The 24,666-nt window shown below is 42.0% G+C and overlaps 1 protein-coding gene across 1 annotated transcript in view; it reads left to right on the top strand.

Annotated features, from left to right (window-relative positions):
- The window catches only part of nsfa (N-ethylmaleimide-sensitive factor a), a 222,383-nt gene that overhangs the window by 93,247 nt on the left and 104,470 nt on the right, over positions 1-24,666 (top strand). Inside the window, exons 13-15 of the mRNA XM_080213611.1 lie at positions 15,767-15,862; positions 17,805-17,961; positions 20,753-20,886. Of these exons, the coding sequence (XP_080069737.1) occupies positions 15,767-15,862; positions 17,805-17,961; positions 20,753-20,886 (387 nt within the window). The remainder of the gene's footprint in view (positions 1-15,766; positions 15,863-17,804; positions 17,962-20,752; positions 20,887-24,666) is intronic.

The following is a 24,666-nucleotide window of genomic DNA, read 5'->3' as shown; positions in this document are numbered from 1 at the left end:
TGTTTGAGCACCACAGTGGCATGCTTGTTGGCATGTAGAAAAACAGATTAAATTTTGAGATTCCTTACCCGTCACATTTCAGTCATACTAATGTAAACAAGCTACACCGTGGCAAATTAAGTTAAATGAAACCCTCTCACTAACCCACCACCTCAGTTGCCTCAGCAAAAATTTACACCTCAATGCTCAACCACCTCAGTAAATCTTCACACCACTAACTCTCCTCCTACTGTTGCCCCCACGTCCTTTTATAGCATTAAATTGTCCCCACTAAACACCTTCACTGCAACCCTAAATCGCTCAAAAAAAAAGTACTCAACAAACCTTTCACCAGTTTTTAATTCCTCCATAAGATTCCCACCTACAATTAAATTAAATCCCCTACAAATAACTCCTCACCACAGTAAAACCTCCTTACTGACAGTAGATACTCACAATTAATCCCTCACTCAGCGCTAATAACCAGGGTGGAAAACATACAGCTTCTAAAAAAAAATGAGCGAGGCCTTCCCCATCACACAAGCCCTTAGGTGTGGCTCCAGCTCCATTGTGGTGCTGTGAGGAAGGACTTCCTGACCTCAATGAGTGGCTCAGAGTCTTTTCAACCTCCTGACACCTTGTAGCTTTCAGCCAACCCCACATTTGGGCCTCATACCACGCTTGACCGGGGTGTCCACACCACCAACTAAAAAAAAGCCCATTTGAAAACAGTTGCACCAACTCTCCCTGATTTAACAGCCTAGCAGGGTAGGGGTACAGTGACCCTCTGAGCTGTCATGAGCGATCACTGTCCGTTATTGCCAAGCAATGTGGGCCTTCAGTCAACTGACAGGAAGAAGTGTTCAAAAATACTGGATTCTAAGGTGAATGTGAAGCTGGCACTTCTGCACAATTCCTTTGTCTCTCATTGAGACTTTCTTTAGTCATCTGAATTGGTAACCAGAGACTGAACTCATGTAGGTGCTGGCATTTGTTTCCTCCTTATCTAAACAGCATTACCCATGTCTGAATGTTTTCCTGAGAATGTAGATGCTGTAGATTAGAGTAGTTCCATTGTTGTGCTTGTTTTGGGTATTTTTTGTTTTCTCTCTACTTGCCCTCAGGTTGGTCTCTGCTTCCATCTTCTCTTCCCCCTTCCCCTGCCTTCCAGCTGAATCAAGTGTAATGTTATCCTGCTTTCAGTCATTAGAGCAAACAGATTCCTCTGAAATTGATCTTCTGACCAATCTGCAGTTGAATTCCAGATGAGGCCTCACTCGCCCACCTTGAATTTCTGATTTGTACAAAAATAGCTGCCGCCGAACAAAACTTCTTTACATTGTTATCCTTTTACACAAGGCAGATTTACAAACTACCTAAACCATTCTTGATCAGTCTTGCAGAGCTCTACATCTATTAGATGTGGGAGCTTGATGGAAATTATGGAAATTGTCCAAATGAGCAATGATGCTGTGACTCTTGCATGAAATAAGAACCGGAGCTAAAGTCAATTTAGTTCCTTCATTGTTTACTAATGCTTTATTTGCATTACAGAATTGCTTTCAACTGAAGCAGCTCCAATGGACTGGTTCCTACTGTTTCAAATCTTACTGTCCATATGATAACTGCAAGTTTTAAGGGAATCTGCTTTAGCACTTGGCCCTGCAGGTTCAAGCCCCCTGGAGGCTTTCATTATATAATCCATGCTGGCGCTTCAGGATAGCATTGGAACAGTGTTGCTTGTCAGAGGTGCTGTCTTTTGGATGAGATGATAAATTGAGGCATGGCTTATCCGTAAAGTGAAAGGTCCCATGGCACTTTTTCAAAAAGAGCTTGGTAGTTCTACCCAGTGTCCTAGTCAATATTTACTCCCAAACCGATGCTTAACAAAAGAGTTTGTGTGGTGGTTTGTGCAAATTGCTGTTTGTGTGACCGTGTCTGTGTGCAAATGCCACGGCCACATTTTCTGCATTACAACAATGACTACATCTCAAGATTACATCATTGACCATGAAGAACCTTTGAATTTACTGAGTTTGCGAAGGATGCTAAATAAATGTAAACTTGTTTTTTCTCAATACTTATAGGAATGCTGCAGATTGCTTGTTGTGATAAGTGATTAAATATAGAACCCTAAATAATTCTAGTGCATCCAATGGTAAGTATTAGATCAGCCACTTTACTCCTTAAAGAGCATTGAGATGAAGTAAGGAAAGACACTGTTGCGGGCATTTGAGTTGGCAGTATATTGAGCACTGTAAATCCAAAGTACTTTAACACCACTATAACAGTAGCAGCTACTTAGATTTATATAGTGTAATTAGTGTAGGTAAAAATTTGAAGTTGAGTTCACAGAAGGAGGCAGTAAATACAACCCAAGTGCAAGTTTTAGGAGAGGTGAGAGAAATTGCAGGATTGTATTTCTGAGCTTTGTGAAGGTGACGGGAGGGGTAAATTTTGAAAAAGGAAGGTCAAGAAGTTAGGACCAAGTGGCTGACAGTTAATTAGATAAAGAGACTTTTTGCCATAAAAATAACTTTTTGCAGATAGCCAAGGGGCTTTGTGTTTTGTGCAATACTGTCTCCAAACTACCATCAGATGTTGTTGAATGTTCATTACAGTGATGCTTAAAGTAACAGATTATGGTCTGGATGTGTTTTTATATTACTGTAAACAGTAGAAAAACAAATGACGTCCAGCTTGACAGCAGTGATCCTTCTGGGCCTACCTGCTGAGTATCTTCACTGACAGTATCACTCTGAGATTATTGTAGTTTAAAAACGTTCTTCAACACATTTAAACACCAGTGTTATGATGAGTGCTGGCCAATTTTTCAAATTGTTGGGTAGATGTCAGTGTTGCCGCTCTGGGGCAGCTTTGCTCAGGGAGCATCTAGTTGTGCAGCACGGTACTACTGCCAGATTTGTTGTGGTCTGTAGACTGTATCCAGTGCTTGGTTGTTTTTTGATATCTTGCAGAGTGAATTAGCTGAAGACTGGCATCTGTGAAGCTGGGGAGCTCAGGTGGAGATTGAAATGGACCATCCATTTAATGCTTCTGTCTGAAAATGGTTGCAAATACTTCAACTTTGTCTTTTGCACTGATGTGCTGGGTTCCCCATCATTGATGAGGATATTTGTGGAGCTACTTCTTGATATTTGTTTAATTGTCCGTCGCTGTTCACAACTGGATAGGACTGCAGAGCTTTGATTGGTTGATTGGTAGCGGGATCTCTTAATTCTGTTTGTTGTTTGCAGCTTCAAGTAGTCCAGTGCTGTAGCTTTACCAGGTTGGTGCCTCATTTTTAGGGGAGAAACAAATTGAACAAGTTTGTTCTCTCATCGTCTGCTCATATGCAGAGGTGTTTCTGTCTAAAAGTAGGCTGCGGTGTTGTTTCCCCAAACCCTCTATTTGTGAAGTCTAATTTTTAAAGTGACTCACAGCAAACTCACTTTAATTAAATCAGAATGTTAGCGTAATCACACACTCTAACCCAGGGGCATGAGTGTTAACTTCACACTCAAAAAGGGGGGAATAAAAAGGGGAAGTTTTACAACTATGAATAACTTAACAGTCAAAGAATCACAGAAATGGAATTTGTTCACATGATTTGCAGAGTCCAGAAAGTCAAAGTCCAGAGTGGGGGTGTTCCTTCACAGAAGTTACAATCCTACTGGATTCCTGGCAGAAGGCAATGGTGCAGAATCCCATTAAAGTAGATGGTGAATAATGAGATGAGATGGCCATGTGTAGATTTGGTCTGCTTGGATCATAGATACTCTACAGTGTAGAAAGAGGCCATTTGGCCCATCAAGTCTGCACTGACCACAATCCCACCCAGGCTCTACCCCCATATCCCTACATTTTCTAATCACTCTAACCTACACATCTCAACGCTAAGGGGCAATTTTAGCAAGCTAATTAACCTAACCCACACATCTTTGGACTGTGGGAGGAAACTGGAGCACCTGAAGGAAACCCATGCAGACACGAGGAGAATGTGCAAACTCCACACAGACAGTGACAAGCTGGGAATCAAACCCAGATCTCTGGAGTTGTGAAGCAGTTGTACTAACCACTGTGCTACTGTGTTGCCCTAGTGTGATATACACATGGACACAGCACTTTGCATTGGATGGCAATGCTTTGAGTAAGATTTTAACTGGGGCTGAGGGGGAGAAGAGGAGGGAGGGTCGGATGGATGGCATAGTGGCATAGTCGCTAGACTATTAATTCAGAAACTTAGTTAATGTTCTAGGGGCAGGTGTTTGAATCCTACCATAGCAGATGGTGGAATTTGAATTCAATAAAAAAATCTGGAATTAAGGGTCTGCTGATGACCATGAAATCATTGTCGTTTGTCAGAAAAGCACATCTGGTTCATTAATGTCCTTCAGTGAAGGAAATCTGCCATCCTTACCTGGCCTGGCCTACATGTGACTCCCGAGCCACAGCAATGTGGTTGGCTCTCATCTGCCCTTGGGCAACTAGGGATAGGCAATAAATGCTGGCCAGCCAGCGACATTCATGTTCCACAAATAAATTAAAAAAAAACAAACAGGGCTTATAATTTGAGGATTTTGAGGGGTTTAATACATTCACACTCTTTATGGCACAGAGGAATTATGATTATGATTCTCTATCCTGAAGGAACATGATATGTTTTCCTTGATTCTGATCATTTCATTGCTGTGTCTTGCAAACAAAAATGTAATCAATTCAAGTGTTTTCCACAGCATGGGAGAACTTGGCTTGACTGATTCTATGGAACCTTACGATTAGCATGAAATAAAGATGTGCATTTATTTATGTGTCACTGGATAACCTAAAAAGACTTTCCAATCAATGAAGCACCTTTGAAGTATATTCACTGTTGTATTGTTGGTAACATGTCAGCCAATGTGTGTATTACAAACAATGGGCTGTGATAATAAACACAAATATCCTTCCAATAATATTGGTTGAGGTATAAGTGTTGGCAATTCACCAGGGTGAACTCTTCTGCTCTTTCAAAAATTGCCGTGGTTAGATGGAGCTTCGCTTCAATGTCTCATTTATAAAATGGTATCTCTGACATTATAGCACTCCTTCAGTACTATACTGGAGTGTCTGTTTAAAGTATGTGCTGAAGACTGAAACCTACTGTGATGTGAAAGAATGTTACAAGTTTATAAATAGCTAGTACTGTAAGTAGCTCCAGGACCTTTGCATTTTCACCATTTTTTATTAACTTCATCCTAGCTTAGCAATGGCTATGAAAAACAGATCAGTGTCTGAAAAATATATCCATCATCGTCTCAAAATTTATAGCACTTGCTGCTGTCATTGCTTTCCTGGGTGGAGTATATTGCAGCAGCTTGTGCTCATGTAGGTAAAGAAAAAGCCCAAGGCACTTCACAAATGGGTATGAAAACAAATGCTGGTACAAATAGAGAGAGATTAATCGAGGTGGCTAGAAGCTAGGTCAAAGCTATTAAAGATGTAGAATGGGATGGAGAAGGGTGTTCAATTTGGCAGTGCTGCTCCTTCCATCATCAATGTTGTGATGAAGGTAGGGCCAATTTATAGTTGAGAGGATGAATGTAATTGGGGATACCGGCTGGACAGGAAGGTCAGGATGAATGGTTTATAAACCAGGACGGCAGCTTTGAATTGAATGCTCCCCCTGTCCCCAGTACAATGTATGTTAGTGAGGATGACAATAATGGGCAAGCGGGGCATAACGAGGATGTGTGTTACAATGTTTTGGGTCAGAAATAGTTTCAGAATGGGAAACCATGAAGAGAAATCCTAAAAATTAATAAGAATCTGGAGGTATGGTCCCTGGAGGAGTAGGGTGTTTTAGTTCAGTTGGGCAGCACGGTTAGTTCAGGCTTGGAGGGCTGAAGGACCTGTTCCTGTGCTGTAATTTTCTTGTTCTTTGAGAGAAAGGCATCAAGGAGGATTCTGGACAAAGGTCGATTTGAAGGTAGTCTCAAGTTGCAGATGTAGAAGTGAGCAGAATTATTAATTGGGATGTGGTGATTAAAACCCATCTCCAGGTCCAACAAGAAACAAAGACTCTGATTTAATCTAAGAAACAGTTCGGGGAAGGGATAGAGGCAGTGGTAACAAAGTAGAATGTTTGAGGCTGTAGTCAATGGCTTAAATCTTCCCAACATTGTGTTGGAAAAAATTGTGACTCATCCCAGATGCTTGCTGAACAAGCGTTCTGAGGGTCAGGGGTCCAGTGGCGCAGTGGAGAGATGTGTATGTTCAGAAAATTGTTGTCACCTGCAGATTATGTCACTGATAAATTGATTTAAAAGAAAAGACTAATGATGCGTGCTTGAGATCTGAGACCTTCAGGATAACTGTATAGAAGAAGCCATTGCTGAAAACGCACTGCCTGCCTTCTGGTAGGTTGTCACTGGCTTTCCTTTAATTCAGGGATGATGAATTAAACGCTACTTAGGGTTGTGGGTTTCTGCCATGAGTGTTCATGTGGCTGAACTGGCAAATTCTTGACCTACAGGTTGTTTACCGCCCCAGATGTTAGGATTTCCTTCTCTGCCACCTCTCTGCGTCATCGTTAAGACATTTTGACTCAAAGCGTGAGGCAGCTTAATGGGCATGTTACCATCTTGAATGATTGTTAACAAACTCCTCCCAGTCATTACTGAATGCTACTGTGCTGAAGGGGAGCTTCAGTGTGTCCTTGTAGCATTTTCTTTATCCTCTCCAAAACACTGGCCATTTGAGAGTTGAGAAAACATGGTGGTGGTGGTGGGTGGGTTGGGGGGGGTTGTTTGGTATAGAGAGAGAGAGAGACACTTTTCGGCCCTCCAAACACAGTATCCAGTTCATTGTAGTTGCTCTTGCAGGAGCTTTATGTGAGCGCTTGTGGATCTACCTTCAAGAAGCACACTCGCATGTGTTTTGTCTTTTTCCGTTGGGTAGGCAACTGGAGGCAATCCCATGGAGCTGCATGATGTAGGGATGATTTAATGCTGTGAGTGCTGCAGTGGTATTAAGCCTTAAATTAGGGCATTACTTATATCAAGAAGTACTGAATTTCGATGGAAGGAATTCGAGGAGGGAGTTTCAGGAAAGATCCGTATGGAATGGGAGATTGGACATGTAGTGATTGGAAGGTCAAATCAGCCAATGGTACTTTTAATAGAACAGAATCCTTACAGCGCAGAAGGAGACCATTTGGCCCATGGAGTCTGCACCGACCACAATCCCACCCAGGCCTTATCCCCGTAATCCCACTAATTTATCCTGCTATTCTCCCTGACACTAAGGGGCAACTGAGTGAGGCCAATTAACCTAACCTGCACATCTTTAGGGAGGAAATTGGAGCACATGGAAGAAACCCCCGCAGACATTGACCCGAGGCTGGAATTGAACCCAGGACCCTGGTGCTGTGAGGCAGCAATGCTAACCACTGTGCCACCATGCCATCCCTTATAGGTAAGAGGATGGGAAGGTCACGACAAATGGTTTATAAATCAGGACAGTAGCTTTGAATTGAATAGTCCCCTAGCCCATTAATGGTTGTGGGCCTGGGATTGGGGGGAGTGGGTGTGGGGAGTGCAGATCAGTATTTCCATCCATAGCTGTCCAACCTATAGTCCTATCCATTTTTCAACATTATTGCATTTGCAGATTTCTTTTGTTAGTTGTTCCCATCTTTTCTCCATTAATATCTTTCCCTCTCTTGCTACGTTACATGATTTTGAGGCTATATTGAACAATTTGTTAGACGGTTTCGGTGTTTGTCAAGTCTCAATGGCAGATACTCTGGGGTGGAAATGTTAATAATTATAGATTTCTTTGGGTGGTGACTACACCTAATTTTAACATCATTGCCTTGAGATCAGCTTTGATTCTTGGCACTGCAATCTGCCTGTAAGATGGGAAATCTAATAAAACTTTAATAGCACTTCATTTTAGCACAATGCTACATTGACAGCCATTTTCCATTTGATGAGTCAGTCCATCTTATCTAAATGGGATCTTGCAATTACTTGTTTGTAGATTTGGCATTTGCCTCTTAGCAGTCGAATTTGGCACACAATGCTGAACTAGTGAGAATACTTTTATCAATTCTCCAACTTTTGCTCCATTTGCTTAAATTTCCTGTTGATGATTGAGTACATTGGAAACAATTGTGTTCTGTGCTTTTAGTTTTAGAAAATAATTGAGCTGATTGACAATTGTTGAATGTCTCGATGGTCTGACTGTATTAAGAATGGTAGAATTTAAATGCCCCGTGTTCATTGTTGTTACTTTTACATTTGGCATTTTTGTGAATTGGTTGTGATGAGTGCAGGACTAAAAGCATCAACAGCTTGTCCCTTTTTCAGCAGTGCTCATGTTCTGTACTTGTATTTGGCTAGCTGCTTATCAGTGTGGGCATCACCTCCACTACCCCAATGTCAATCGTAACTACTTTTTTATAAACCTGAATTTATAATGTTTAAAAAGATCAAGTCATAAGTCAGAAGCATTGTTAAACAAAATATATCGCGTCGTTAAAAAAACTGAGCAAAGTCTAAAGATACCAACGTTTGGCAGAAGTTAACAATTGGAATACTTTGTAAAAGAGCGTCTCCAGACATAGTCAGTGGAAGGGTTAACATTGTCAGTGGGAGAAGCACGATGTAAGAATAATGATGCCTTTATTTGAGTTGTAATTTTGAGTTAACAGCACTGATTTTACACTGCTGGGTGGTGCAAAGCAAGCCCATACGGCAATTTAATTTTTTAAGATCTGAAAGCACTTTACAAATAAATAAAAAATAGCCTTTCTTCATCTAGTAAGGCCGTATCCAGCTATTAATTTTCCTCCCTAAACCTTTGACTGCTCTCTCTTTCTTAAATGCACTCCTTAAGACCTACCTACCTTTTTGACCGTGCTTTTAGTCGCTTGCCCTAATATCCCCTTGCATAGTCCGGTGTCAAATGCTATCAATTCATGTGGTGCACCTTGGGATGTTTTACTGTGATGAAGGTGCTATGTAAAGGTGAGTTGTTGTTGAACCAAGGTATGCCGAGGTCCATTGTTGCACTCCAACTGCTGTCCTAACAGTGATTCAGGTTAGTTTGAACCCAGTTTGAGCTTCTGGATCTGTGCAGCTGAGCTGCTCACTTGATAAACTTGTTTGGCCGCTAGGAGAAAAGAAAGCAAAACCCCCCCCCACCGAGTTCTAGAATATATAAAGGCATTATCCGGTCCTCCACCCCCTTCTCTGATGCAGCAGAGAAGCTCAAGAGCAATTAAATGCTGGTCTGAAAGTCTATTTGCACATACTGGTACTTTTTAGAATGCAGTTTAACCTTTTGACAGTGCTGCCCCTTGACATTGTGCATCATTGTTCCTCTAACTAGTCTGGGCAAGTATGGAGGATGAAGCTGTGCAGAATGCCATGTCCTCCAGGACAAATTTTAAACATTCAGGGAGGTCTTTTCCTGTGCCTCATCTCTGATGTTTTGCTTGTTTTGCACACATCTAATAATTTATATTTAAATTGGCATATGAGCTTGTTTTGTGCAATAGTGTAAAATTAGTGCTGTTGGCTCAGAATTGAAACTTAAAAACAAATGAAAGCATCATTATAATTACATCATGCTTTTCCCACTGACATTGTTAACCCTTTCACTAGTCTTGGTCAGAAATATGCCAATACTGCCAAGTGTTGGTATCTTTAAAAGTTGCCCAGTTTCTTGACATTGCATCTTTTGTTTAATAATGCTTTCGACTTTAGTGACTTGTTTTTGAATCAGAAATGGGAAGAGCCTTATACCAAAGAAATACAATGGACCTAAAATGCAGTCTGTTCAACCATTGTGGATTTGGCCCAGCTGCTGGCACGCTGGTGTTGAGCCTGAAGGTTGAGGGTTTTAACCCAACTCCTTTTGTGTGGGCAGGCAATCAAATACTGTACTGCTACAGGTGCCTTTTCAAACTTCCCAAGCACCTCAAACTGCTTGGGGGTATGGAGTAAGTCTTTGAAGAATACACAAATGTGCAGTGCTTTTTTGGGAATCTGTTTTCCAGTTGAAAAGGGTGAGGCACAGCAGCCCTCCATGGGTTGCGAGGGGGGGCACCTGCGTTTGTAGCTCCACCCCATTTGTCCAATTTGGTGATACTGCTGCAGTAGATATCATTGTTGCCTCCAAATGTGACAATTAAAGACTTGTGCACCAGGCTTGACGTCATGTAGCATCCCAAGCTGCTTCGAAGAAGGAAGAAAATTACAGCACAGGAACAGGCCCTTCTGCTCTCCAAGCCTGTACCAACCATGCTGCCTGACTGACTTTAAAACCCCTCTACCCTTCCGGCGACCGTATCCCTCTATCGCCATCCTATACATGTACTTGTCAAGACGCCCCTTAAATGTCACTGTCATATCTGCTTCCACTACCTCCCCTGGCAGCGAGTTCCAAGCACCCACTGCGCTCTATGTTTTAAAAAAAAACTTGCCCCGCACATCCTTTAAACCTTGCCCCTTGCACCATAAACCTATGCTTCCTAGTAATTGATTCTTCCAATTTGGGAAAAACTTTCTGACTATCCACTTTGTCATGCCCCTCATTATCTTGTAGGATTCTATCAGTTTGCCCCTGCACCTCTGTCGTTCCAGTGAGAACAAACCAAGTTTGTCCAACCTCTCCTCATAGCTAATGCCCTCCATACCAGGCAATATTCTGGTAAATCTTCTCCCCTTCCAAAGCCTCTACATCCTTCTGATAGTGTGGCGACCAGAATTGAACACTGTGTATTCCAAGTGCGGCCTAACTAAGGTTCTATAAAGCCGCAACATGACTTCCCAATTTTTAAACTCAGTGTCCCTGCTGATGCTGTATGCCTTCTTGACTACCTTCCCCACCTGCGTTGCCACTTTTAGTGGTGACCTGTGTACACAGGTCACCACTGCCTATCCATACTCTTAAGGGTTCTGCCATTTACTGTATATTTTCTATCTGTATTAAACCATTAGACCATTACCTTAGTTGTCCAGATTAAACTCCGTCTGCCAGCTCTCCACCCAAATCTCCAACCGATCTATGTCCTGCTGTATCCTCTGATGGTCCTCGTCGCTATCTGCAAATCCACCAACCTTTGTGTTGCCTGTAAGCTTACTAATCAAACCAGTTGCATTTTCCTCCAAATCATTTATATATATTACGAACAGCAAAAGTCCCAGCACTGATCCCTGAGGAATGCCACTTGTCACAGCCCTCCATTCACAAACGCACCCTTCCACTGCTTCCTTCTGTTTTCTATGATTGAGCCAGTTCTGTATCCATTTGCCAGCTCGCCTCTGATCCCAAGCAACTTCACCTTCTGCACCAGTCTGCCATGAGAGACCTTGTCAAAGGCCTTACTGGAGTCCATGTAAACAAAATCCACTGCCCTACCCCCATCAATCATCTTCGTCACTTCCTCGAGAAACTCGATCAAGTTAGTGAGGCACGACCTCCCCTTCACAAAGCCATGTTGCCTCTCACTAATATGTCCAGTTATTTCCAAGTGGTAGAAAATCCTGTCTTGAAGAATCCTCTCCAATACTTTGCCTGTCACTGACGTAAGGCTCACTGGCCTGTAATTATCTGGATTATTCTTGCTACCCTTCTTAAACAAAGGAACAAAACAGGCTATTGTCCAACCCTATGGGTCCTTCTCTGTAAGAAGTCTCACAACACCAGCTTAAAGTACAACAGGTTTATTTGGTAGCAAAATCCACCAGCTTTCGGAGCGCTGATCCTATGAAGATTCCATCCCACAACCTATAAAGATTCGCATTCCAACCATTATTTTGTAAATTGAGTTTGTGTCTTTATATGCTGTGTTTGTGAACAGAACTCCCACGCACCTGGCGAAGGAACAGCGCTCTGAAAGCTGGTGGATTTTGCTACCAAATAAACCTGTTGGGCTTTAACCTGGTGTCGAGACTTCATACTGTGTTTACCCCAGTCCAATGCCAGCATCTTCACATTATGCCCTTCCCTGTAGCCAGTGAGGGTACAAAGATTTCTCTCATGGCCCCAGCAATTTCCTCCCTTGCTGCTTCCAGTATTCTTGGGTATATCTCATCATGCCCTGGTGACTTGTCTACCTTGGTGTTTTTCAAGAACTCCAATACCACCACCTTTTTGATTTCAGGGATCATAAACAAAATCTTGCGTCGAGCCAAAATGTTAGGGCGTGTTTAGGTAAGTTTTAAGGAATGGCTTAAAAAAGGTGGGTGAACTAGAGAGGCAGAGATTTAGAGAGGATATGTCCAATGTAAGAACGTAGCTATCTGAAGGGATGGCTACTGATGACGAGCAGCTGAAGTGGAGATTTCTGAAACACCTAGTGGTACTGCTCCCACTAGCCAATGTCAAATCCCTTTCCCCTTGGTTTCAGTGAGGTGGCTGCACAGTCTCCTCCTGATCTTGGGCAGCTTGCTTTAATCTCAATGTAAACTAGGTGAGTTTGGTACAACTTTAATTGAGAGGCTGTAGTTTTCTCAGTCTTTCCATTGATTGGATTTGGTGAAACCTGTGCTTTTGGCAACAAATTCATTGCCACTCATTTTGCTGCTGCTTTGGTTGTGAACATTTCTGATTTATTTCCATCTCGAGCTGCTTTTAGAGTGGCCACTTGCTAGGCCGCTTCAGGTGCCGGCTAACAGTCATTTACTTTGGATCGGGATGGAGTCGCGTAGAGGCCAAACTGAGTAAGAATGGCAGATGTACATCCCTTAAAAAAAAAATTGGTGAAGCAATTAATCAACAACAATTTTGTGGTCACGTATACAGAAAGCAATACTTTCTGGATTTTTATACTGCAATCAAGTTTTCAAACTGCCATGTCAGGGTTTGAAACTCTTGTTCTCTAGACTGCTGGCTCTCTGGATTACTATTTCAGTAACAATATATTCATCAAGAACCTTTACGTCACAGTTATGGTGAAAGAATTGTTGCTAAGTCTAAAAGCTCCAAAATCCTTTCTCTTTCAGCAGAGCGCACAGTTTTAACCAGCCCTGATTTTCCAGCTGCGAGCATGTGCTATCAGGGATGAGTCGAGTGGCAACAAACTCACCACTGGTCATATTTCCAAATTGCTGCTCGTGTCCCAGGCCTGTGGACTACATTCCATAAATGTTGCTTCCTCCAAAGCACTGGCAAGTGGCTATGCAATGTAAAACTGGTCATTGGAGCATCTGTCTTTTGCTCCACATTGGTAGAACAAGCTTGTTATCAAATGCAACTGCACCCAAAAAGAAAAGGACCTGTGCATTTTTCCATTTTACTGATGAAGGCTAACATTGGCAGCTCAGTATTGGAATTTGATTTTGTTTTTATGACTTGTAGGAAAATTAATTTTTTAACATGCCCAACCATTTCAAGTTTTTTAAAAGATTTGAGACATTAGATCTAAATATCATCCAATCTCATAGAAACGGAGCAGCTACTTTGCATTGTTAGAAGTTTTCAGAGACATTAACTAAAGACGGGTGATTTGAGTGTGGATTAGCTGTGGAGTGGCCTAGGCTTGGTGTTGCAGGTACAAGTGTTTGAAACACCAGGCTTGGTGCCAGAGGGCATTACTAGTCTTGATGCTGTAAAAGTAGTGTTACTTACAGCCCCAAGTATCTGTTGCACAACAATACATTAAGTGTCTTTTGTATTCTACGGGTCCCTGGGGAGCTGTTATTGTATACGTGGACAGCTGTTTGAACCAAGGTGAGAAGTTCGGCCCTATGGGATCAGAGACAAGTCATGCTTTAGGCTACTCAGTGCATGTACGACTGATCATCTAATGGAGCTTAAAGGTCAGTTTATCCCAGTCTGGGGTGACAGTCTAACCCTTTGCGGCTCTATTTATATAAACGTAGTTGAATGTGGTAAGGTGTGGGCCGTGAAGGGATCTGTCTTGGGAGTTTTTCTGGCCATCTGCAGGTGAACGAGTGCTGCCAATACTCGAAACCGTGTTGACTGCCCTTGTGTGTAATTAGAGCTGTAAAGACTGCAGCACTCTGTGCTCGTATTTTAAATGTATGCGTATTCTGTTTAACCACTGGGCTATTGATCATGACCAGAACTTTGAAGCTGTATCTCTTGAGACTGTTAAAAATTGAGTGATGACATTTTTTACTGGAAGAATATGATTCCCCCCTTTGCCCAGCCTGTTGGTTGCTTTGATTTGCTGGATACAATGTTTGTGTGGTACTTAGTCAAAAGTCAGTGAATTTCCTTGACTTGATCATTGATAGTGACTGAGTTAGCAGGGACAGTTGAGTCTTAGTCATTTAGGGTGGGCAAAGGCACCTGTCTCTCTGTCTTGTGATTCCTACAAGTGTTGGTCTCCAAAATTGGATTATTCTTGGCTGTGATGCCTCTCATGGTTCTGTAATTTTTCTTCAGCCCCCTGACTGCTGGCTGCCCCCTGAATCACAAAGCCTGGAACTCAGTGAAAGCATTCTACTTTGGAGTCAGAAGATCATCAATACAGGCCTGTTCTATAGTTTAAAGTTTATTTATTTGTGGTTCAAAAAAAGGCTTACATTAGCACTGCAATGAAGTTACAGTGAAAATCCCCTAGTCACCACATTCCGGTGCCTGTTTGGGTCAATGCACCTAACGAGCACGTTTTTTGGACTGTGGGAAGAAACCAGAGCACCTGGAGGAAACCCACGCAGACACTGGGAGAACGTGTAAACTCCAGGCACACAGTGACCCAAGTTGAGAATCAAACCGGGCCCCTGGCACTGAGACAGCAGTGCTAACCACTCTCCCACCGTGCCAGTTGAGTACATAGTTTAAACTTAAGCTTCGGTGCAATTCTGAGAAAGTGCTGCACTGTCAGAGGTACTGTTTTCTGGCTGCTAGATAAAACAAATGATCCTTCTGTTCCCTTTGGGGCCTGTGGCATAATTCTAATATCTACTCATAGATATTTATTTTACAAATAACATCATTGAAACCTAATGTCTGGTCATTGATTTTCGGTCATTTGGTTTGTGGACCATGGTGTGTGTAAGTTAGCTAATGCGTTTCACTATAATGCAGTACTGGCTACCCTTTGAAAGCACTAAATTGACTACAGAATGCTTTGGGATGGTCTAATGCGGTAAGAGAAACTATAGAAATACATGTTCTTTACTGGAATGGCAAATGAGCAGTGGCAACTTGGGTGAAGTACCAAGGCACTTTCAGTATTCTATGAACTATGCAGGTGGAATCGAATTGGAGTTCGAAATGGGTGGCTCTTGCGAGAATTAGTTACCGACTACCTCATCTTTTCAAATAAAATAATCTCTCACAAAATGAATTGATTAGATGCTGTGCACGAAGCATTTTCTCTTGACCTCCTTACCTCCACAAAGAGTTATGATGTGGAGATTCCAGTGTTGGACTGGGGAAGGCACAGTAAGAAGTCTCAACATCAGGTTAAAGTCCAACAGGTTTATTAAGTAGCACAAGCTTTCGGAGCACTGCTGCTTCATCAGGCGAATGATGAAGGAGCAGCGTTCACCTGATAAAGGAGCAGTGCTCCGAAAGAAAATGCTGGGAAAACTCAACAGGTCTGGCAGCACCTAAGAAGAGAGAAACAGAGTTCATGTCTTGAGACCGAATGACTTCAAAGCTGAAAGCATGGTTAATATTGACTAGGGTATTGATTTTCTTCATATTGCAGGGTTTATTGAACAATTGCCCAGTGGAAAATTGGTAACTCAGTATTTTTCTTGCAAATGTCACGTCTTTAAAATTAAAATGAATTGATGTTTACTATTTGGCCCATACTTAGGCAGCCACCAAAGTGGAAGTTGACATGGAGAAAGCAGAGAAACTGCAAGTAATGAGGGGAGACTTCCTAACATCTCTGGAGAATGACATTAAACCTGTAAGTATCTAATCCTGTACACTCAGTTCAGTGATTCCAAGGCACTCGTTCCAGTCCAAAGTATATTTGATGTCCATTCAGAGTTAGTGTGATTTGGAACTGGATTCAATAGCATTGATTGATTGACTGAGCCCTGCTTACGTTTGACTGTCTGGTTTGAGAGTTGGGACCTGATCTAATTTTCTGTTTATATACTCTGAATAATGTCTTCATCAAGAAAATATTTTGTGTGATGTTTCATCAATTCTCTTTGCTTCTGTTTGTACCACATAGAGTAATTTTCTTGTTTTAACAAGTGGGATTGATATGGAACGTGTTACAATTATGAAGTTTATCAGATTATATTTGGGAACTTTAAGGTATAACAGAAGGGGTGGTGTGACCTGTTCTGAAGTTTACATAATGGCAGGCTGGGGATGATTAAAGATCAAAGGAAACCCAGACTTTGTTACTGGGCAATAGACTGAGTCTCCTGAAATCTCCAGAAAAGTGTTGAAATTATCAGGTAGTAAATGGTTGTGCTATAAACTGCCTATTTACTTCTAAGATGAAAGAATTGGTGTCAAGGATAGCTAATCGGCATTTTTATGTGGGTACAAAGCTGGATGCAAGGCTGATCTGTTGTCATGGGGAAGAGCTGGCAACTCCTCATCATGGGAAAGAGTGCAGAGGAAGTCATGGTTGAGAACTGGTCACAGACTTTCCTACACATTGATTAATATCACAGACAGCAGAGAGAAGAAACTGTTTGGCTTAGCAAATGACTGTAGCCAGATGTGGAGATGCATCCAACATTTCATGATTCTTGGAGATTTGTTCTGGTTTGGTCAGAAGAGAATAATCATTGGGACAGGCTTTATTGCTGGCAGTAGATTTAGGAAACTCTAGTGAAACACAGGGAGCACCTGAAAGCAGTCATTCAAAGTTACTAGTCTTCAAAACAGTGAAATGTGAACCCATTCAAAGCTGGAAGCAATTATGGACTGTTTGCTACTTCCTTGGAGACTGTGATATGTTAAGTATAAAAGGGAACATTCTGTAGTTTAAAGCGTAAGTTGACCATCAAAAGAAAATAAGTGTTTAATCAACAGTGCTTTTATCCATTTGGTACAGTAAAAATCCTAAAATGTAAAGTTTTGTTGTCAGCCTTTTCAGCTATTAACTGGAAGTTTAAATTTGTTTTTAAATATTATTAGTCTCTAAAGCGATTGTAAGAAGCAGGAATGGTGTGATATTACTTAACACTACAATGTTTGAACAGCGAAGCATCTTGAATCATTGAGTGCCGCTGCGGAAGGTTTCTCTCTGGCTCCACCTTTTGCAAAAAGTGATTTTAAAAAAAAAGTTATTTCAGCAAAAGTTATTTTTTTTAACCAGACCCTAAATTATTCCATTCCAACCTCCACATGAGCGTGTTCCATAGATCCTTCAACAAGTTATAGATGACTCGTTGTGTTGAGCCGCGTGGCTCAGTACTATGAAGAGTAGGGCAGAAGTGCGGTTTCCTCACCTTTTCCCTTATTCTCTTCAGCTCTTGATTTGAGCTGTCAGTGTGGTAAAGGATTGAGCAGATGTGATGTATGTTGACGAGGACAGGAGGGCTGATCCCTGAGTTGCTGTGGCATGCTACCTTGCAGCAGTTTCACAGCATGATTAGTTTGGAGAGTTCAGAGCAGGTCACTTGCCTACCTCCTATTTTAAGATGCAGTATAACCCACAGAGACCCAGAGATAGGTTGGGTGGGTTGTACACTGTACCTATTGCAGCAAACCAACTGAAAGGTTTTAATGGTCTTCTACCCTAACCTGTGAAGTTAGGCTACATTTTTGGATGATATTAGCTGATTTGCATAAAATAATTTGTCAAGCTGACATTCAGGTATGTGTTCATTTTCAGGAATACAGGTGTGACATGATTTCTCAACTCTCTCTGTCTCTCGCAGGCTTTTGGTATAAACCAGGAAGATTATGACAGCTATATCATGAATGGAATTATTGTGTGGGGCGATCCTGTTACACGGGCCTTAGATGATGGAGAGTTGCTTGTCCAGCAAACCAAAAACAGTGACCGCACTCCACTGGTTAGCGTCTTGTTGGAAGGTAGGGCTATTTTTCTTGTTCCAGTGGGATAGGGAAGGAAATTGAGGGGCATTCATGTGAAGAGTACTTTTTTTAAAAGATTGATCAGTGTCGTAGTTCTAGATTGTCCTGTAAAGTGGAGGCAACATCTCTTGACTTGCACTCGATGAGGTACCTGCATCCAGTGCTTCGCGTTCATCCAGAGGAGCAGATAGCCAGAGGTCTCTGAATTCCAAGTCCCATGCCCAGCAGGGAATTTGCTCCCCATGCACCTTTCATTGAATTTCACCAGTCCTTCTGATTGCTAGTCTCATTCAGAGCCTCCTAATCAGTCCTCCTATGAAAAGGCTCTCGGATATTGGAATGACTGGGGGGCTATGGCTGTTGCTTGTTGAGAGGCTTATCTGCTCCAGATAGGGAGATCTTTTGTGAAATTTCTCTTTTTTTCATTATATATTGTTGTAATATTGCCATCTTTGGCAAGAAGGCTGGGTATGACGGAGGCTAAATCTCTGGTTTGTCCCTGACTGCATTAGACTTGTGAAAGCTGAATTGGGATTGAATCTGGATAGTAGATACAGGTGTCTGCTGATCCGTCATGTTCCCTGTTTGCATGGGTTTAATTTAATAGGTGTTGTGTCCTTTTAAGAATAAGGACAACATATCAGGAGGTAATTAAGGGTAACTGCTCAGTCTAATTTCAAGTTTGACTATTTACTAGTGTATTTAAAATTAAAGTTAAGTTTTTTCATTAGCCACAAGTAAGGCTTACATTAACACTGCAATGATGTTACTGTGAAATTCCCCTAGTCGCCACAGGTCGGAGCCTGTTCGTGTCAGTGCGCCTAACTAGCACGTCTTTCAGAATTTGGGAGGAAACTGGAGCACCCAGAGGGAACCCACGCAGCTACGGGGAGAACATGCAAACTCCACATAAATAGTGACCCAAGCCAGGAATCGAACCCGGGTCCCTGGCGCTGTGAAGCAGCAGTGCTAACCACTGTACTGCCCCTTTTTCCTTTTTTGATGAATCAGGAGCTTTATGCAGTTTTGAGATCTGTGTAGTTGAGGGCACAAAATTGACTGTTTCAAAAAGCATAGCCTTAGTGAGCAAAACCACTTTCACTCGTATGTAAGATGTATTCAATTCAATAAGATTCCAGGGGACACCAAGTTCCCTCCTGTTGTCAGCATAAAGAATTGATTGGGAGTGTCCAGGAAGTAGCAATTAATCTCCTGGATACTGCTACAAGCAACTAGGTAGAAAAATCATGGGGTCATAAGAAAATGTCTTTTTATTTTCTTTCAACACCTGCTTATTGGTTATAAGGATTTCAGATTTGGTGGGGATGCAGTTTGACTGGGTAGATTGTTCCTCTGTCTTGTGATGAAACATCCAAAAGAAGTCCAACTTGAACTGGTGACTATGGATGTACCCCAGTGTTCCTAAATGCTGCATCATTCTTTCGAATGTGTTTGGTGTTGATTTTCAGCTGAACTCCTTGGTATGTATCTGGTTCAGTTCATTTCCCTGCACTCTAGTTTCGTTAAGAAGGGAGTTGTGCTGACAGACACTAAATGCTGGTATATTGTACAGACTAATGTAAATTTGTAAAACGTCAATTGAGACTGATTTGGTCTGATGCTGCTTGCTGATCTGTCACATCCCCTGGTCTGCTGGGTTGAATTGAATTAATTTCCGATCTCATTAAGAATAGAATTAATCACCGGCAGAATGATTTGAAGTCTCTCTCCTTCCCTATTTGAACTTGTTTTTAAGCCTTTTGATTGCAGCGTAGCTTTACTGTTGGTGTTTTTTGATACCGACTTAAGCAGAGAAACTGGAAAACACTGCTAAATCTCCATCCAGTTATACCGTCATTTGAAAGCATAATCCCACAACCTCCGTATACGGCACGGTGGCACAGTGGTTAACACTGCTGCCTCATAATGCCAGGGGCCCGGGTTTGATTCCTGGCTTGGATCACTGTTTGTGTGGAGTCTACGCATTCTCCCCATGTCTGCGCTGCATGGGTTTCCTCCCACTGTCCAAAAGATGTGCTGGTTAGGTGCGTTGGCCATGTTAAATTCTCCCTCAACGTACCTGAACAGGTGCTGGAGTATGGTGACTAGGGGATTCTCACTATGACTCTATTGCAATGTTTAAGCCTACTTGTGACACGAATAAATAAACTTCATGTTAACTGTCACTTGAGAAATTGTGCTGATCAGTATAGGAGAATGGAAGAGCCTGAAAGGCCAATCAACTGTTCAAATCCATTATCCCTATAGTCTTCCTCAGAATGACTTGACAAGCATTTTAAAGGTAGCTGTTAACTCAGGGTTAACTAAAATTAGCATACTTTCCTGTCTTTTCTTGTCTAAGCTGGAACGTGTTCTGGCCAAAACTTCAGAGTATTCAACTCAAGTCAAAGTACATAATTAGCTGTTGTTACGTCAGTTATTTTACTATTGTGGTTGGCAGCTGGCATTTTGTGAGTAATATATGGAATGTAAAATCATCCTGTCAGGAGTAAAACTGCTTCTTTAACAGAAATTGTCCAGAAATTTTCCCACTAATTGGCCTGGCTTTTTTTTTTCCTTGCCTGTCCCAGGAGTTGGTATGGGGAGTGTGTATATTGTGACACACAAGGTATAATAATGCAGTGGTGTGAATAGTTTGCATTTCCTGTTTGTGATTGTAATAGTTTGGTAACGCTCGATTGTGTCTAGTACATGCACATATATATTTATTTCTAATGTGGAAAAATACCAGATTTGTTCATTTAGTTGTGATTTTAATTCTAAACAGGACCTCCAAACAGTGGCAAGACTGCATTGGCCGCAAAAATTGCAGAGAAGTCCGGATTCCCATTCATTAAGATTTGCTCTCCTGATAAGATGATTGGATTCTCCGAAACAGCGAAATGCCAGGCCATTAAAAAGGTGACCTATCTCAGCACTTGACCTGTCAACAGTTGTTAAGTTTTGTGACTTTTTTTTAAGAAAGCATCATTTCTGTCCCCTCCCCTGTAATTCATGTTCTTAGCCTGTAACACCACATCCCCACCCTCTGATTTTTCCTGCAGAAGACCTTGGTGCCATGCCACATCCTGCTGATTAAATTGGCTTTGAGCCAGAAGAATCATGGTCGATTTCCAGGATGGTTACTAAACTGTCCATCTTGGCTGAGAGAAATGAGTCAGTGTTAATGCCGGATGGAGACTTGTGTGACTGTGACATAAGAATCATTCCTCAGGCCCTGTCACTACACTGGAATTCAGGAATTTAAGGGTAGAAACACCCAAAAGAACTAAAGCAGGATTTTCTGGAGAGAGGAAAAAGCAAGCTAAAGTTACATCCACTCACCTGCTTTATTACCCACTCCCTGTTTAGAACCATTGGACGGTGCAGAAAGAGGTGTTTGGCTCATCGAGTCTGTACTAACTCCCTGAAAGAGCATCTTACCCAGGCCCCCTCCTCCACTCTATCCCCATTGCAGTGCACATTTACCATGGCCAATCAACCTAACCTACACATCTTTGGACACTAAGGGTCAATTCAGCATGGCCAATTCACCTAACCTGCACATCTTTGGACGGTGGGAGGGAACTGGAGGACCTGGAAGAAACCCACACAGATAAGGGGAGAAAGTGCAAACTTGACACAGTCATGCAACATGGGAATCGAACCCGGGTCCCTGGTACTGAGAGGCAGCTGTGCTGATCACTGTGCTGCCCTTTTAGAATGCAAACAAGCAGAGTAAACTTCTCGCCTCCAATCAGCTTGGATCATGTTGATCGAGCCCAAGACAGGTGGTGAGAGCCCTACCTTGTCAGCTTGGATCGGGAATGTCCCAACTTGTTCGGACTCTGAATTGGCTTTAATTTGACTTGATTGGATGGGAATAAAGATTTAAAAAAAAAACTTCTCACCTCTACCACATTTAGCAGCTCAGTCTGCCTATCTAAGTCAGTAGGTCAAGGGCTCAGGCCAACCTTGAGACCTTATGTGATCTAGGCGTGTAGATTAGAGGGAATGTTTGAATGAGATTCTAAGCAGAGGCCCTGTGTGTAACCTGATGGATGCAAAAGGTCCCATTGCACTAGTGAAAGTAATACAGGGAAGGCTTTTGTTGCTTAAAGTGACATTTAACCTTCCTCAAATGGCACTTAGAAAAAGCGTTGTCTGATCATTTGTTGATGTTGTTTATGGGACTTGCTCAAATTGGCTTTTCTCCTCTATTGGAACAATAATTACACTTCAGAAATAGATGTGAAGTTCATGAAGACCCCCCACTCTCTCCGCCGCCGCCGCCGCCCCCCCCCCCCCGCCCCCCCCCCCCCCGCCAACACACACACACAACTCAGAAAATTTAATTTGGAAGCAAAGACAAAAGCTCCCTGATGATTTGTTGAAGGTATATCGCGTGCTGCTGTGGTTCACAGGAACTATTGAGTTAGTTCACCGAGTTATTCTCATTTACTGCCACCTGGTGGCTGAAAATGTCAACTAACTAAGCAGCAGCCGATCGGTCTCATCTGATGAGAAAGTGTATGTTTAAGGATGCTTTGCTGCAACAACGTGTGCGTGTATGTTTATGTTCAGTGGCTTATATTTGTATTTATACTCAGTGGCTTAGATGTGTACTTGTATTTAGTAGCTTTAACAAAGTAAAACAGTCATGTCATCCCATAATTTGACACCATGTCACATGAGGTAGCCGTAACCTTGGCTAGAAAGCTAGATTTTAAAGGACGTCTTTAAAGTAAAGAGGTGGAGGGGTAGATGAGGGTAGAGGGGAAATTCCACTGGTCAGCTGTCCGATAGCTGCCAATGGTGGAGAAATGAAAATTGGTGATGTGCTGGACATCAGAACTGAAGGAGTGCTGACAGCTCAAAAATAATTGTAGGACTGGGTCAGTTTAGATACAAGTTTGGCAGGAGTTGTGGGGGGTTGGGGCGGGGAGAGAGAGAAAGGATTCAAAAAGAAGGATGAGAAATTAAAATTGAAGCATTGCTGGACTGGGAGCCAATAAAGTTTGAAAGGAACTATGCTGTTAATTAGAATTGATTGAACTGAAAATGTTTGAATGCAATACTGAAATGTTATGATGTATTAGTAATATTAAAACCCTATTGCTTTTATTTAAATGATGTAAAAAATTATGTGAAAGAACACACGATATGTAGTTGAGCCCTTTTCATTTTGACTCCTGCTTCTGGGGCCTTGTACATCACAGCAGCCTTTTCAAACCATGTCGTCCTGTTGTGCTTCCTGTGACAGGTTCCCCCTCAGCATTTGTTAGGTTAAGATAATGAAACTATATTAAAAGGCCAGAATTTGATTTAGGGGGATTGGTCACATCACTGCATGAGAACAGACTTTCTAAATCAGTAATCCAGAGGCCCGGGTCGATGCTCTGGGGCACAGGCTCAAATCCACCACGGCAGCTGGTGGAATTTAAGTTCAATAAATAAATCTGAAATTTAAAACTAATCTTGGTGACCATGGAACTTTTGGATTGTCCTAAAAAGACATCTGGTTCACTAACACACTTTAGGGAAGGAAATCTGCTGTCCCCTCCCTGGTCGAACTTACAAGTCACTCCACATCTGCAGTGGCCTAACCAGCCATTCAGCAGCAACTAAAGTGATGCCTTTAACGTAATGAGACATTCCTAGGTGTTTCACAGGAAAATTGTAAAGTAAGGTATGGCATTGAGCTGCATGAGATGTTAGGTTAGATGACCAACAGCTTGGTCAAAGAGGTAGGTTTAAAGGAGCGTCATAAAAGAGGGAAAGCAAGAGGTACAGGGAGGATGTTCCACAGCTTCAGGCAACTGAAGACGCAACCATCAGTGAAAGAACAATCAAAGTTGGCGATGTGCAGGAGACCAGAATTAAAGAAGTGTCGATATCACGAAAGGTGATGGGGCAAGAGGAATTTACGGAGTTAGGGAGAGGTATGCTTCAGGTAGCCTTCATATGTTAGTGCAAGATGGGAATCAACATTTAAAAATTCTCAGGTGGGTTATAAATAGATCCAAGTGAGAAATTTGTAGTCAGGAAGGGGTTCCAGCTCCAAACAGAATGGATAGGCCTGTGCTCCACCTGATGTCCTGATCATAGAATGAACATTTTATTCAGAATAAAGGATCATCTAAACTTCCCCAGTTCTACAATGATTTGAGTTAAACTTCCCCAGTTCTGATGTCCAACACATCACCAGTTTTCATTTCTCAACCATTGGCAGTGACTCTACAGTTGTCTAGATCACAAACTGTGGAATTTCCTCTTGAACCTCATCTATCCTTCCACCTCTTAATTCTAGATATCCTTTAAAATCTAGCTTTGTAACCAAGCTTACGGATACCTATCCAAATTTCTCATGTGACTTTGTGCCAAATTATAGGATAACGTTACCGCTTCACTTTCTTAAAGCTGCTAAATACAAATACATAGCCATAAAGGGATTTGAAAATGGGAGGAGAATTTTAAACCGAGACCTTGCTCAACAAGCACAGGGGTGATGGCGGAACAGGACTTGCTGTGAGTTGAGAAACGAGCAGCAAAGTTTTAGGTAAGTTTGTAGAAGAAAGAGTATGGGAGATCAGCTGGGAATCTACTGGGTAACAAGGGCTTGAGTGAAGGTTTCAGCAGCAGATGAGCGGGAAAGGGGGTGAAGTCACTTCATGTTAGAGGTAGAAATAGGTGCTTTTAATG

Source organism: Carcharhinus amblyrhynchos, chromosome 27 (genome assembly GCF_965287045.1).
Source record: "Carcharhinus amblyrhynchos chromosome 27, sCarAmb.v2.hapA, whole genome shotgun sequence".
NCBI lineage: Eukaryota > Metazoa > Chordata > Chondrichthyes > Carcharhiniformes > Carcharhinidae > Carcharhinus > Carcharhinus amblyrhynchos.
Note: the sequence above shows the minus strand (reverse complement) of the source record. Positions and strands in the feature narration are given on the sequence as shown.